The 15621-nt window shown below is 34.0% G+C and overlaps 2 protein-coding genes across 3 annotated transcripts; both read left to right on the plus strand.

The window, feature by feature from the left end:
* The first annotated feature begins 1656 nt into the window (after positions 1-1656).
* LOC123906449 lies at positions 1657-5559 on the plus strand. 2 transcript variants are annotated; one of them, XM_045956358.1, is made up of 6 exons: positions 1657-2259; positions 2722-2836; positions 3028-3708; positions 3857-3968; positions 4488-4547; positions 5145-5559. In XM_045956358.1, exons 1-5 carry the CDS (start codon positions 2177-2179, stop codon positions 4511-4513), a joined length of 1017 nt encoding a protein of 338 aa, XP_045812314.1. In that variant the 5' UTR covers positions 1657-2176; the 3' UTR covers positions 4514-4547; positions 5145-5559. The 2 variants fall into 2 exon arrangements, with proteins under 2 accessions (XP_045812314.1, XP_045812316.1); XM_045956360.1 differs by having other exon boundaries at positions 1666-2259; positions 5153-5559.
* A 2004-nt stretch (positions 5560-7563) lies between these two features.
* On the plus strand, positions 7564-9988 carry LOC123906450. The gene has a single exon (XM_045956361.1). It carries the CDS (start codon positions 7910-7912, stop codon positions 9812-9814), a length of 1905 nt encoding a protein of 634 aa, XP_045812317.1. The 5' UTR covers positions 7564-7909; the 3' UTR covers positions 9815-9988.
* Positions 9989-15621: the final 5633 nt, after the last annotated feature.

Raw genomic sequence — 15621 nt, forward strand, 5'->3', positions numbered from 1 at the left:
TCAAACTCAATTCTACTAAATCAATTTTTTTGCAATACAACCAAACACAACCATAGTCATGTCACTAATCACATTCATTATTTTGTTTTTAATATTGCAGATTTAATATTAACCGATGATCAATTGATATAATATGCATTAGCAGACCAATTGTGATTTAAATTATGTCCACAAAGTGTTAAGCTCCATCAACTTTCATAGGAAAGATTTTATACGACAATTAAGCACCATCAATTTTCATTGCACAATTTAAACAATTAAAAACCGATAATCTCTTATATTATAAGCTTGCTAACATAAGCTAACCCTAAACCAAATTTTTTCCCCCTCATTTTCTCTTTCTTTTTATTGCAGCTTTATATTAAAAATATACAGATTTGTCATCGAACCTGCATCTCTTACTTACAATAAAACCTTTCAACCGCTAAAACACGTGCTTCAATTATTAAAGAATTTAGGAATCCTAATATGTTAACCCTGTTTTCAATAAATTTGAACGGCGGAATTAATCACAATTTTTTTTTTGAACAAGGAATTAATCACAATTTTTATTTATTTATGGATGTCTACTTAAGTTTATGTTCTTGATTACGTCTTTAATTTTTTTTAACCTTTAATTATCATCAATTTTTTAACCTTTAGTTATCAGCAATTTTTTTTTTTAATAAGTAAACAAAACGATGGGGTTCAAAAATTATTTAAAAAATATATAAAATATAAAATAAGCACATAAACAAATATAAAATAATTAGTCCATGAAATTCCCTATACTACTCTTATTGAAAATGCTCTTAGAATTTTTGTATTTTATTTTTTATTGTTACATTTTACACCTAATTAGACACATGCACCGCATGGGTCAAAGTTCTAGTAAGAAAAATAACATTTAATACTTTCATTGGTTATAAAATGACTTAGGGTTTGAATTTGACTTATTTTTAGCTTATGAAAATAATTTATGAAAATAAATAAATTTTTATTTTAATTTATGATTTTCCACCGATAAATATTAAAAAAAAAAGAGTTTAACTAACAATTTTTTTTATAAGCCGTTTTCTCGTAAACTATAGTGAAAAATTTATAATAATATATAAAACGACTTATAATTTCGTATGAGCTTAAAAATAAGTCAATCAAATAAACTTTTATAATTTAATACAATTTTTTATTTTATTAAAACGACTTATAATTGAATACAAACTATAAAGTCGAATTTTGAGTTTTTTGTGCACCCGACACAATATTATAAGCAGAAGAGTAATAGATTACTTTGTTGTTAGAAAATAATAAGTGGCACAATGGCATTATCATACTAGACAAATCATGTGTGGAAATAGCCAGTGAGAAGAATATATTTATGACAATATAGTAGTAATATTTAGAAAATAATAAAACATAGGTAAATGCTAACAAATGTCCCCGGATACTTTTAAGACCTTAAATAATAAGTTTTTTATATAATTTTTATAATAATGCGTAAAGTCAACACATTAAAAATTATAATGTTTGATTTTTTAAATATTTTTTTTTTTTAATTGTAATGCTTAAAGAGTGCCCGGGTACACTCATTAACAATACCCTAAAACATAATACAACAGTAATTGGAACAAAGCCCTCCAAAAAAGCATTATAAGTGGTTTGATAAACCAATGCATGATGCAACAACCATAAACACACTGGCATCCCTCTTCTTGTCGTTTTCTTTCTCCAACCGCCGACGCTTCTCTTCTTCCTCCACTTTCCACTCCTCTACAAACATCCACATAATCCTCACCATACACCCTCTAATCAAAACCAAACACCTCACATCTCAAGTTCCTCTATAAACACAACTTCACACGTGTCAAGTAACTTATGTCTGGAGTTATTTAGATATGGTGAAAAGCACCACAGGTTATTATAAACCCAACCGAAAAAAAGAGAACTGGGTTGCATAAGAGAAAGGTTCGCTTAAACGTCTCTCTCTGAACTCTGAAGTTTCTTTCTCTCTCTTCATTCTTTTTTGCTTTGTTTCGCTAAATAGAAGAGAGAGAAAGAAGAAATCCATGAACATATACACCTAACTATAACTCTACTCTCGTTGTTGTTATTGCTTCGTTTCCGAGTTTCCTTTCATCTTTGGAACAAATTCGAAGTTTCTTTTCTTTTTGTTAAATTTTCCTTTTAGGTTTTGAATATGTTGGTAGCTAATAGCTTCGATCTATGGCGAAAAGATGCTTTCTTCTCTGCTGCCGAAGAGGTTCAGGAATCCGCTGATATGTACGTTTCGATATTCCTCTTTTCAATTAATTCAGTTACAAAATTAGATGAATTTCTTGTTAAATTGTGTTCTTTGGGATTTAATTGGTACAGTGATTTTATGAACACTGATGGTAGTGAATTTGATTTTTTTCAATTTTTTTTTTTAATTTATGGTAGTAGTTTTTTTCCTTAGTGTATGCAAATGGATTTCTTGTGTAGTTAAATGGAATAATAGAAAAAGGAGGAAAAAGAATTATGAAATTTAAATTATGTACTTATATTATATTCCTTATTTCAAGAATTTGAACTATTAGTGGGTTTACACTTTTAATGATTTCACACGAAGAGTAATTATATTGCTTGAGTAGTTGTGTAGTATTTAGGAGGTAGAGTGATCATGTCTTTGGTGCCTGTTCATACTTAAAGAGTTAAGTTTATGTCTTACAATAATTTCATTTATTTTTTTTTATATATATCCAGAATGGAATCCGCATACAGGGCGTGGTTAAGAGAGAGGCGAGAAAGATCAAATCCTGCGGAATTAAAGGAATTAAGCAGGGAGCTTCAAACTGCGTTAGGTACCGCTAAATGGCAGGTATGGAAGTGTTAGTTTGTTAGATAATCCATTTTTGAATGTGAGAATATACTTATTTATAAATTTTGACTTTTCTCCCAAATGTCTTTTAAGTTTTCATATTGTAGATTCTTAGATAAGTCAACTATTTTGTTCGTCATTTTAGCATTCAGTTTTTGATTGCTAGTTTTTCGTTTTGAACACTGTAATAGTTGGAAGAGTTGGAGAAAGCTGTCAGGCTAAGCTACCGACATCTTGGTGATGAAAATAGAGCCACTAGGCACAGGCAGTTTATTTCTGCCATTGAAAGCCAAATTTCTCAGGTTGAAGCAGCTTTGAGGGAATCTAATATTGAGGAAGGTAAGCAACCCCTTCGGTGGGTGAATCTGGACGAAGAAGAACGAGATGATTTTGCTGCATTTCTATCTGGAACGTGTGAGACCGTGCAAAACACTAGAGATGATTGTGTGGATGTTTCTCCTTCTATGAAAACCTCAATTTTGGAGAAACAAGTCTGCAAAGAAGATAAAATTGTAAATGTAAATGCTTTTTACAGTTGGGATAGTTCTACTAATGAAAAAGCTTCTATGGATGCCGTTGCTTTTAACAAGGACAGAGAGTATGCAATAGAAATAAAAGTAGAAGACATTTCTAGAAATAGTGATGATGTTGTTTCTCAAACAGATGTGACGACTAGTACAAGGAAGACGTGGAGTCCTCCACCAAATTATGCCGCTTTAAGAATTGTAGTTTCTGATGAAGATGAGCAGAGAAATAAACCTTCACAGACTGTTGATGCCACCCCTAAAGAGAAAGGATTCAAACCTCCCTTCTGGAAACAAAAATTTGAAGAATATCCTCAGGCCATGCGAACAGTTCATATTTTCAATCAGGTAAGATCTATGAATAAATTGAGAGAGATGCAAACGAAGATATGAACTTTTTTTTCTTCTACGTTGCTTATGATCATCATTTATCAAATGTGTCCTGACAAATATTGTACATTACAAGGAGATGCTTACGAGTTTTCATGCTCTGCAGATTTTTGGTCGCAATGGTTTATGCCAGAGACAATTTCAAAGTCCATTGCATTTGCGACATGGTCGTTCTCTTAAAGTTACAATTGCTCTAATGATGATCATTTTTCTTCTTGGTAAGCTTTCAGTTTTCTGCTCCTAAAAGATTATAGCCAGAAATTTCTTACTATTTGTGCTTTTTTCAGCTTTATTTTCATATTCTTATTAACACTTCAAAGTAAAGGAGGGGCAATTTCTGAGAAGCTTTATTCTCATTATTAAGAATTTTATAACATCAATTTTTTTCTGTATATATGATTTAATTTACCGGGGGGTAAAAGAAACACAATGAGGATATTCAAATAGAAAGCACGCCATTGTCTTATGAAATACTAATGTAATTAGCATTAGTATCAAAATTTGTCCGTTATGGTTTTGCAAACAATCAATCATTCGAATATTCGATGTATGGAGAACTTTATTTTTGGCTGGTTGCATTTGCATGATTGAGGGAGTACTTTCAGCAAGCTGGACTTCTCTTCTTTTATCTTGCTGTATGCTGCCGCCTGCCAGCAAGATGTGAATATTTTCTTTTGCTTTCTTAATTCTGTATTAAGCATTGCCAGTTATGAATATTTCCTTTTGCTTCTCTGCAGTTCCATTTGTATTTTATTCAACTTGAGATAAACGGCTTCTTCACTCCTTCAGTTAAAGAGGTATTTCCAAAACTTTAGAACTTATGTGTTTGTATTCTTGTAATGAAATCAATAATAAAATCTGAAAATTGTGGAAAGTATGTTTATGATGCAAGCTAACATCCAGATAATTCCTTTTTCCTTAAAATATGGTTAGAAACTATGAAAGATTGCTTTTCCTTTTTCCTCAGATGGAATGTTGTGGACTGGTTTGGTTTACCAGCAAAATAGTTTTTCACGTTTCCTTCATCTGCTGCCAAGTTGCAGCTCTACATTCAAGCCAAATTTTGACTTTTGAGGCTGTAAGATAGGGACATCATAAATAATTTATAACTGCTAACTTCGTTTGTGGTTGAAGATTATTGAAAATCTTATTAAATTAGAATATATGTGGTTAAAGATAGGGACATCATAAATAATTTATATGAGATTTCAATATGCAAAGTCAAAACCTCTAAAAAAACTTGTTTGATTTAACTTTTTTAAGAAACTTAAATTTATTTTAGTAAAATATGATATTATATATGTAGAAAATTTAAATAAATTGGCCAGTGAAATAATTCTTTCTAGAACCTAGACTTTATTTTGAAGGCAATAAATAAATGGATGTCTATGTAGTTTTGCAGGGCTTTCCTTGTCCTGATGGTGATGGATAAAAGGAGATCACTAGTGGTGCTTGAGATATATGCCTGTGCTGATAAAAAGGATCAGTCAAGGGCAACCAACCTGTCAATGTCATCTTGTTCTATTTAGTGGTACTGGTTGTTACTATTATTATAAGATTAAGATGAATGAGATTACTCATACCTGTGTTAGTGTATTGTGTGGATGCCGACATGATAACCATTACCAACCTACTTTCTACTACAAGGATAGGATTAGGATAGGTGTCTGTCTACTTTAGTTTCCTGGGGCTGTTAAGTGTATATACATTCATCATCATATACTATTTTATTTAAAGCAACTTCCACTATATTACTAGTATTTGGTTGCAAAGATAATGCAAGCTTAAATTGAAAGTTGTTTGTGACAAGATTCAGCACTTTATTTTTTATTTTTGGTGGAATCAATACTTTATTTAGTGCATGTAAGTATGTAGTGGGTACTTGTTTTTTTAGGTGGACTACTGCACCTTAACAAATTGTTAAATATGATATTGCTTATCTGTCTTCACCTCTTGCCTTATCTGTCCCTAACTGCTGCTATGAATTTAGTATCCTTCATTAAACACACACTCTAACTACCACTTCACCATTTAAGGAGCTTTTGCTTGAAAATATGATGAAAATTATGAGGATAAAATATGAACTTAATTATATTGATAAGAGTAGAATGATGGGAAAGATCTATATGTTACAAACTCTTGAGTGTTTTTTTTTTTACTTGGTTACCTGAGAAAAAGTAAACAGAAAACAAATGAAAATACAGATTAGGAAGATGCTCATGACCAATAACAAGAGTTTTCAAGCCATTAGCTCTCACTTTTGTAAGAATGTCGGCCAGCACAAACAATCCCCTCACCCACAGCTTGATGGAGAACTATGTTCTAATCCTTTTCTGTATAATCTCAAATGAGCTTACAATAAATTAGTATGGTGATGGATAGATTACCCCTTGTCACCACAATAACCACAATGAGGAAGTTTGAGAAACAAAAAGCTTTGTAAACCCAATCTACCAACACAAATATACTAATAAAAAGATTATGCACCTCTGCATGAAGCACATTGGATAAACTCACATTCATAGAGGCTAATTCGAGTAACTTACTCATGATTCTACAAGAGTTACTTTGAATAGAGAAATAGATTCTCTCCGTTGAATTTTTCTCAAATGTTCTATATCCACCAGCAAACATGGGAAAGAAAAAAGAGATGAAATTATAAGAAAATAAGAGATTGAATTGAATTGTTAAGATATAACAATTGAGAGAAATTCAATGGAGAAAATTCATTCTCTTTGAGTAGTATAGGACAAATATATTAGGGACAAACAGTTATTTTGCTCCTAAAAGTATAACTCAATGTCATATTGATCATTGACGAGGAGAAAAACTCAATTAAATCTTCCATTCTTTACTCCTTTAAGTTACTTTGGACCCTGGTGTTAAACATCAATGTTAAATCAGTAAAAACTTATGATGTGGCGACTACTGAGATGTCAAATGGCATGCTGATGTGTAAAGGGGGAAGAAAATGAAAGAAAATCAAACATTCTTCTTCATTACACTTTGATTCAAGCTCTCCACACATCATCCGTAATCTTTAACCAACATCTTCTTGTTCGATTTTCTTTCATATTGATCCCTCCTTTGTATGTTGTTTGATTTCTTAGTATGTAGTTGCAACTTCATCATTTTTTGACAAATTTAGTGTTAAAGACTAAAGTGAATAACATAGTGAAGACCGGAGGATTTAATAGGATTTTATCTAAATCAGAGACCAATATGACAATGAGTTACACTTTTAAAGGACTAAAATAGTAGTTTGTCCATTATATTAGAACTTCTTCCCATAAATTCAAGAACAATCGCTTTCATTGTTATTTTAGAGTTTAAAGACTTTATTCATGTCCAAATGTCCGATGAGAGTCTACTATCCTGACATGTAAATTCACTCTTATAACTTAATTTTAAAAATCAATAGCTCTATTTATCTTTTAGTACAAGTGAAGTGATTACATCATAAACTTAACAAGGATTAATGATCGTCGTATCCAAAGGAAACTAGCTGTTTTATTTTTGTCTGGAAACTTGTTATTATAGTCATAGAAAGATTTACTTTGGTCACCCTACTACAAGTTTCTCTCGCATCCTACGTCTTTTCCATTTCACTATTCCGCTACTTAAATAATAGACGTTATAAAAATATTTTTTTTAAAAATGTCGTCCGACTTAAGTAGAGGACGTTATAAATATAAGGTGTTTTTGGGGTGTCCGCTATTTAAATAACGGACAAAGCTATTTTGATAAATCACATTCATTAATCACTTAAACTAACCAGTCATGGGTAATGGGCCTTATATCCAGACCATTTGGCCCGTTTACTGAAAAACAAAACAAAAACAAAAAATGGAAAAAGAAATGAAGCAATGAAGCAATGACGGTGCCAGATTCGTGTATTAACGAGTCTATTTTCAGTCCTCCACCACCTCAACCACACTCCGATCTGTAACTCTCTCTGTTTCCGATTCCGTTCATCATTGCGCCCTACAATTTTCAAATTCAACGTTTTAAACCCCTGAGATTATGAGATCTGAAACCAAATCATTTTTGTTCACAACTCTCAGATATAATAAATAAATAATTACACTCTCATTTTATCATCCCAATCTAGAACCCTAACCTGAATCCCGAATCCAAAATCCCGATCTGAATCGTTCCAATGTCTTGTTTAGCACTCTCTTTGCAACCATCCAATGGATCCGATATTCTTCTCCAGACTCGCGAATGGTTCCCACCCTCACGCGCTCTCGGTGCTCTTTCCGCTTTCCGTCATACTCGCCGTGCCTTCGCCGGACACAAGAACAAAGCCAACATCCCTGAAGACGCTTACGCCGCGGAATCCATCGGTGATGATCCCCTCGCTGCTTCCAGTGGCCAAGTTATCGTCGGTGTAGAGAGTCGCTACCGAATCGTGTATCGTTTAGTCAACGGAATCTACGTCCTTGGGATAACCGTCGCCGATCATGATAATTCCGTCAATGTTTTCGAGTGCATTCATATTGTTAACCAGGCTGTTAGTGTTGTTGTTACCGCCTGCCGTGGCGTTGATGTTACTCCGGAGAAGCTTGGACGGAAATATGCTGAGATCTATATGGCACTTGATATTGTCCTCCGTGGTGTTAGCAATATTCGTCTCGCCGCTATGCTCGCAACAATGCACGGTGATAGTATTGCTAAGATGGTGCATTCTGCAATTGACACCGAGAATAAGATCCGTGGCGCTGATAATTGGTCTTCCGCGGAGGTGCATTCTGTAGAACACCAGGCGAGCATTGATGCATTTGCCAATGCAAGGTTTGAATTGCCGCAGGAGACTCTCCAAGCCGGTGATGAAGTGGTGGCTGGCCTTGCTGCCCCGACGGCAGGTGAACAGAATGAAGAGATTCAACAGAAACAAACTCAGGAAGAGGCTGAAGTGGAAAAGGATCCATTTGCAGCTAGTGATGCCATTAACAAGCCTCAAGAGCTTGTGAGTGGGTTTAAGAAGACTAAGGATGGTTCTTCAACTGATTTGACTGCAGCTTTGGAAGGTCTTGATGTTACTACATTGCCACCTCCAGAGGCTACACAATCAACTCATATAAATGTGGAGGGATTTGAAGGGAACTATGGTGGAGTTGAGTTTGGAATGGAACAAGCTTCGATTGGTGAAGCTTTTGAAGGTTTCAATGATGCTTGGGGTGGTGGACTTGATGTTTCAGATTTTGTAGGTCCAACCAAGGCTCCAAAACCACAAGGTCTTGGTGGAGTTGAGCTCTTGCAGACAGGGCCAGATGTTGCACCTAAAGAAAAAGCGGGTGAGGGTGGTGTACTTGACAACTTGGTGAAGAAAACCGAAATGAAGGGTCCCGAGATATACATTTCGGAAGAAATTAGTGCAGAGTTCAGGGAATCAGTGCTTGCAAGGGTGGGATTAATGGGTGTTGTTTACCTTAGAACATTGCCACCTAAAGCTTCTGGTGGTGATAAAGAAACTGAATTCTCATTCCGAGTTGAGGGTACCAAAGCTGTTAAAAGATTTGCTTTGCAGAGTTCTCGTGTTAGTAGCCTTGATAATGGGATGTTTCATGTGAGGACAGCGGCTTCGGAGGAACCTATACCAATTATGAAGTTTAGTTTACTTCCAAAGTTGACACCTTTGCCTTTGAGGGTTCGACTTATAAAACGACACACGGGGAGTTTTGTTTCTGTAATGATACAGTATGCTTCAAACCCTGATTTGCTTGCTCCATTGAATGATGTTACATTCATTCTGAAACTACCAGTTGACCCGACTCTTTTGAAGGTTTCTCCAAAAGCTGTTTTGAATAGGGTTGATAAAGAAATTAAATGGCATGTGCCAGAGATTCCATTGAAAGGCTCTCCTGGAAGGTTGAGAGTAAGGATGCCTGTAGATTCTAACGAAGATGACGATGAAGAAATTGAGGTAGTTGGTTATGTGAAATTTTCGGTACAAACAACGCAATCCTTATCCGGAGTTTCTATACGGCCTGCTTCGGAGGGCAAGACAGACTTCTATGAGGTTAGTCACAAACTTGAGAGTGGGGTTTACATGTGCAACTGATTTGTAATCATAGATGGTTATTAGGATTTGTAGTTTTTCATTTTGTGTTCATGAGATTGTATGGTTTGGTTGTTTATAACATTCTTGGATATTGAGCATGTACCTTGAGCTGTGAAAATTTGTTATTGTGTGTTTCGGCTATTAATTTTCATCAATGGATTGTATTTGGTCTTCGCCGATATCTTATATTTACTAAAAAGCACATACTATTACTAATAGCTTTTGAAGATGTTAGCAAAATAGCTAGGAAATGTAGATCCTTGATAAGCTTGGGTTGAGAAATGTTGGTTGTAGTAGTACACTGAGCTGAACATTTTAAAACCTTGGAATGTGCTTTCATGAGGGCTATGGAAGGAGTAAAAATTACAATACTATTAATTGTTAATTATTATACTGAAAGTCTGAATTACACTAGACTCCTAAAGGATATTTATAACCCAAAGATGATGGAATTTCTTGACAAGTATTGATGCTAATTAAGTACTAAATCGCAGTAAGATATAAAATCTGGAAATGTTAAATACTAGTAGTAATTAAACAAGGGATCTTAATACGACAATATTTTTCTGAGAACTCGTCCTAAATTTCAAATAATAACATAATTCTTAATTAAAACAATAATAATTTATGAATTTACAAGTTTCTAGTTGATCAACTAGAAACTAGCTCCATGTTGGTATGAGCCATTTTACTTTGTACATTTTGGCTCATACCAACATGGAGCTAGTTTCTAGTTGATCATTTTGGTGACAGATTGATGTCTATGTGATCGCTAGGCTTGACAAAACCCAACTGAAAACTATTGATCTTTTGTTTATTCATCCGTATAAAATTTCATCTGCTCTTGCACTTTGATAAATGATACTTCATTTGGGTGAACAACAGCTATGTGATGTATTCTTATAATTCCCGTGCCACAGCTTCCCCCTTTGTCTAACCTTTCGCAAATCAAACAACAGTAGGATGTGGTCTTCGATATATCACTTAAAGAGTTGTTTCTGTAAATTACTGTTGTGCCAAAGTTCTGTCCATAAGCAAGCAGTGAGACAAAGTTTTAGATTGTTTTTGAAATAAACTTCCAAACAATAGTTGGTGTCAGATTTTATATTGGGCCTAACTCATCCTTCCAAAACCGGCTTGTAAGGTGTGGGTTGCCCGAACTATATAAACGCTACACATGCCATATCTCTAAGCAATGTGGGACTAAATCCACCCCTTCACACCCAACACAATGAAGGTGTTGGAGGCTGCAATGAAGGCAACCCAAATGCCGCAATTAGGCGGATGGGGGCGGACCGCAATGAAGGCGGAATCTCCAACAGTTGGCCTCTTTAGATTGACAATTAGTTAGTGCAATGCATTTTAAACAACCCCTGCCATAAGTTACTGGCAAACAGAGGATAATGGTAATACGCTAATACCAGATGGATTGTGGAACCCCACCCAATTTAATCACCTTCCTAGCAAGGACTTGTTTGAATTGACTTATTTGAGCTTTTTATGTGCCGACATTAGTACTTGTGAGATTGTATGAGACAGTTTATGGAAACAACTCATGTCACCTTCATAAGCTGCTTTAACCTATTTCCATAAGCTCTCTAGGATAGTTTATAAAAACAGTGTATAGTGTACTGGACGAATTTTACATATTGCCCATTGGGCCTAAGATGTTACTCGCCTATTAGGCCATAGCTGAAAGGATGGATAAAGCCCACTATCGTAAGAGTTATAGCACGCCTGGACTTGGTATAAAAGGGTAATCAGTAACAATAGATAAGACCAGATCGCCCCCTACCACGTTTTCCTGGTATTCAGGGCACGTGCTGGGATGCTCTCCCCCCCCCCCCCCATTGTGGACGGGCGATATCGTTCCTGAGGAGGGAGCCTCTTTCACTCTTGAGCCTATAAATAGAGAAACCTAATTCCCTAGAAGATCATCACATTTTTACTATATCACTAACTCTTAAGACAGGCTCAGAATCATTCTCTGACCAAGTATATTCATCACTAAGTTCTACGTAAGAACATATAGCTTATAAGAAAACATGACTTTCGTCTATCTCTTATTGAAATAGCTTATACATAAAAGCACTTATATGATAAGGATTTTTACTATAAACAATTAAAATATTATACCAAACATGGCCCAAATGTAGCAGCCAAATTGCTTGCACTATAGGGATACTTTTAATGTAATATAATGTCCATATCTAGGGTCGATCCACTACTAACACAACATATTAGGTCATGTTTGTTTAGCATGGGAACCTCCAAAACGTGGATAATGGTGGGGTATAAGCAACAACATTAGTTTAGTGATAAAAAATCCAGTGGTTCAGATTAAGCATGTAGTACATTGTCGGTAATCTGTTTACTTTTTTTACAATTTAGATATTGTAGATTTTAAAAAGTTGTGTTTTTACAGGCTAGCAAATTCATTGAAAATATTTTTATGCAATGTAATCATTTTGAGAATTCAAATGGGCAGCAACTTCAACAGTTGTAAACTGAAAATAGTCAATATTCTATTTACGAGTTAGGCATTGGTTGTTACCAACTTACCATTGAGAGGCAAAGGAATGATTTATGAATTAACTAATGATTATGGTTTCCAATGTTGTTTTTCAACCAAAAGATATTTTTGCTTTCAAATACTACATCTTTATACAATGTCCACCTGTTGTAAAAACGCACAGTGAAGAAGATAGGACAGTATGCTCTTTTAATTTTAAAAGTTAATAATGATATTTTTGCATTTACATGGACACTCATGCTCTTTCAATGGAATGCAATAAAGTCAGCAAGATTGGCTTAAAGGGTTGGATTTTTTTGCCTAATGTGCAAGGGATTTGTACAAAATAATTAATACTCCTATTTTTACTTCTTTGAGGATTAAGATGTCAGTAACACATCTAAATCCAAGTTCCAAATAGTATGTTTCTGCTCTTGTAATTATGTGTCTTCTCCATGAAAGGCAGGCGATTACACCTTTTTTACTGACATCTGATGATGATCTGAATCAATCTTATTTCCAGTATAGAATTTCTCTATTTATAGTTGGAATTTTCATGGTCTTTGTCATACGTTTGCCTAGCATCTTCATTTCGGTTACTGCCTCTGTCATAGGAATTTCTACTTTCTATCTTTTTTTCTATGCTAACACCAATTTGTGCCTCAATTCTGGCCTTCAACCCTTCAATGTTTTCCTCCAACAAATGCATATGCTTGGTCACCCTAGTCACGTTGAAATGACTAATTTGCTGGCCACAAACTTCTTATGTATGTGGCAGATTTGGCCAAAATGATGGAATGTCAACTGAAGTTGGTGTTTACTAATTAGTTTCATAATTATTAAACACTGGATTCTTCAGAAACTTCTACACTACGGATGTATCTCATAGATGTGAAACTCCTAATCAGATTGAACTTTGTCCAAATCTACCAAATACACATCATAACAGCCTCTACACCCCCTACCATTCATATCATATATTATGAATCCCTAACTTCTATCTGTGATGCATAATTAGATATTTAGAATTTTAAAAGTTGTGTTCTTCTGCATGAATAAATATATAATTGCTTCATAATTATCTTGCTTGATTCAATACATAGCTACCATGTGGCAAGTTCTACATATATGCAAAAACAGAAAAACTTCCAAGTTCATTAAATAATGTATCTGGATCATTTTATGGTCTAGATACATATGAATATGAATCTAGAAAGTTTTTTTTTTTTTTTTGCTTATATTCAAAACCGGGTGGAGAACCTTCCAAATAGGTGGTTATATGGCCAGAAATGTATTTCTTTTTTACAAAATCTGATATACAGTATTGTCATACGACTTTGACTTTTATATTATTTCTCCACCGGAATCAAAATCAACGCTTCCATGGATTGTACTCTGTATTATATACTGTGTGTCTGTGTTTGACATACGATGATGTTAAAGTAACAGCTCTGTTATTGGATTTTCCTTCACGGCATGTTGGAAGAATGAATGTCTTTCATAACATTCTATAATTACATGAATGATGCTGCTAGTGCCAACTCCTGTCAAAAAAGTTACTGCTAACTCTCAAACATATCAGATAGAGCTATATTGCTAATTTTGTGTATATAAAGTCAAATAAATGTTTGATATATGTCACATAAGCATTCTAAGTTACGTAAGTCAGATGAATCTTTAATGCTTTGGTAGGTTCATAGAGACCCTTTTGATTTGCACATATTCTTTTCCTGAAAAATGTCATCAGTTTTCTGCTGAGGTATACCTGTAAAGCTGGTATTCTCAACTATTATCTTTCTTTTTTTTTTTGACAGTACAACTAATATCTTCTTAGTACATAGTATAAAAATTGACATCCAACAAAATTCCATTGGTACATTTGGAAACTACTCCATAATGTAAATATTCGTAGTGTGTATGTAACATGAAAAGGTGAAAGAGGGTCATCATGAAAGTATATACACTAAAGAAACACAACAAAAATCAATCATTTTGCAGTTGGCTGTGTTGGTCTCTAATAAACGAGCAAGTTAATATAAAATCTCTTGTCTCTAACAAATATAAAGGTTTTAGACACATTGAGGACTACACATGATGATCAATCCACGGGCTCCTATCCTATGCATGCAGGGTGGGGTATGATGAAATTTTCAACCTATTTCTGTAAATAAACCCACAGTATCCCTTGAGTAAAAACTCCCCACTTCATCCCATTTTAGACAGGGTTGATGATTGTCAGCCCCAAATGATATTGTTTTGTGTCTATAACTCTTTAGAGGAATGATTGTTGTCTCCATAATACTAGTTAATCTTCGTTTGTTTTTTTTTTTTAATAAATAAAGTCATATATGCCTTTTCAAATTTAATTAAAAGAAAAATAAGATAAATTACAACTATTGGGGACTGGCATAAAAGAATAAGAATGGATAAATAATACATAAATCGAGGGTTATGCAGATCCTTATGAGATTGAATAAAGATGGACTAAGTTACTTATGAATGTAACCACAATTAGGCTAAAATCCGATACAAATAGCCAAAGGCATAAACAATATCTGACTCAAAATTCATTGCAAAACCTTCTCAAATTGTTTCTTTTTAAGAACCAAAAAGATTTGTGCCAAATAATAGATGCCAAGAAGAATAAGAGACTATTGACATGTAACGGGTCTTGAAGCACTATTTCTGTATCGCTCTGATCATATCCACCCACATTAGGATTACTTGTTATTGGTTGATCAAGTTTGATAGATTCACCTTCTGAAACAAGAAGTTCTAGTCCTGGCGATATAATATCAATTATTTCACGTCCATCTGATGGAGCCACTGTCGTTATTTTATATCCACTCTTTTCATTTCGTATAATTTTGTTTACTATACCAATCGTTGTAGCAATGTAAACATTATTATTACTATTGTTCCCGTGTTAAAAATCTTATCAAGAAAAATTCAATGGGACAGACAAAAATAGCACAAAACAAACAAAAGAAAGAATTTTGTAAATACTTCAACAAAAATGATTAAATCAACAAGTCCTAACTTATTACGATATATACATATTCAAAGTGTATTATTTTATTTAAGTAAATCTACACATAAAATCTACACATATTCAAAGAGTATTAACTATGCTATTAATATTTTAATAAGAGTGAAAAAAACAATAGGTGTTCATATTTAGAGTGATAAGAGTATATGGTTAGTTATTCGGCTGAGATTAAGACATATACGTGGGTATGTTGTTTATCACTAACATAATTTAGCTATTGAGTAATGGTAGGGTTTGTTGGCATAT

This window comes from Trifolium pratense, linkage group LG2, assembly GCF_020283565.1.
Source record: "Trifolium pratense cultivar HEN17-A07 linkage group LG2, ARS_RC_1.1, whole genome shotgun sequence".
Lineage (NCBI taxonomy): Eukaryota > Viridiplantae > Streptophyta > Magnoliopsida > Fabales > Fabaceae > Trifolium > Trifolium pratense.

Bases quoted from the DNA above. Each gene is read 5' to 3' on its own strand.
- LOC123906450 (XM_045956361.1), top strand. From the start codon at position 7,910: ATGTCTTGTTTAGCACTCTCTTTGCAACCATCCAATGGATCCGATATT.
- LOC123906449 (XM_045956358.1), top strand. From the start codon at position 2,177: ATGTTGGTAGCTAATAGCTTCGATCTATGGCGAAAAGATGCTTTCTTC. The intron at 2,837-3,027 runs GTATGGAAGTGT...ACACTGTAATAG, and splicing joins TAGGTACCGCTAAATGGCAG to TTGGAAGAGTTGGAGAAAGC. The intron at 3,969-4,487 runs GTAAGCTTTCAG...GCTTCTCTGCAG, and splicing joins GATGATCATTTTTCTTCTTG to TTCCATTTGTATTTTATTCA.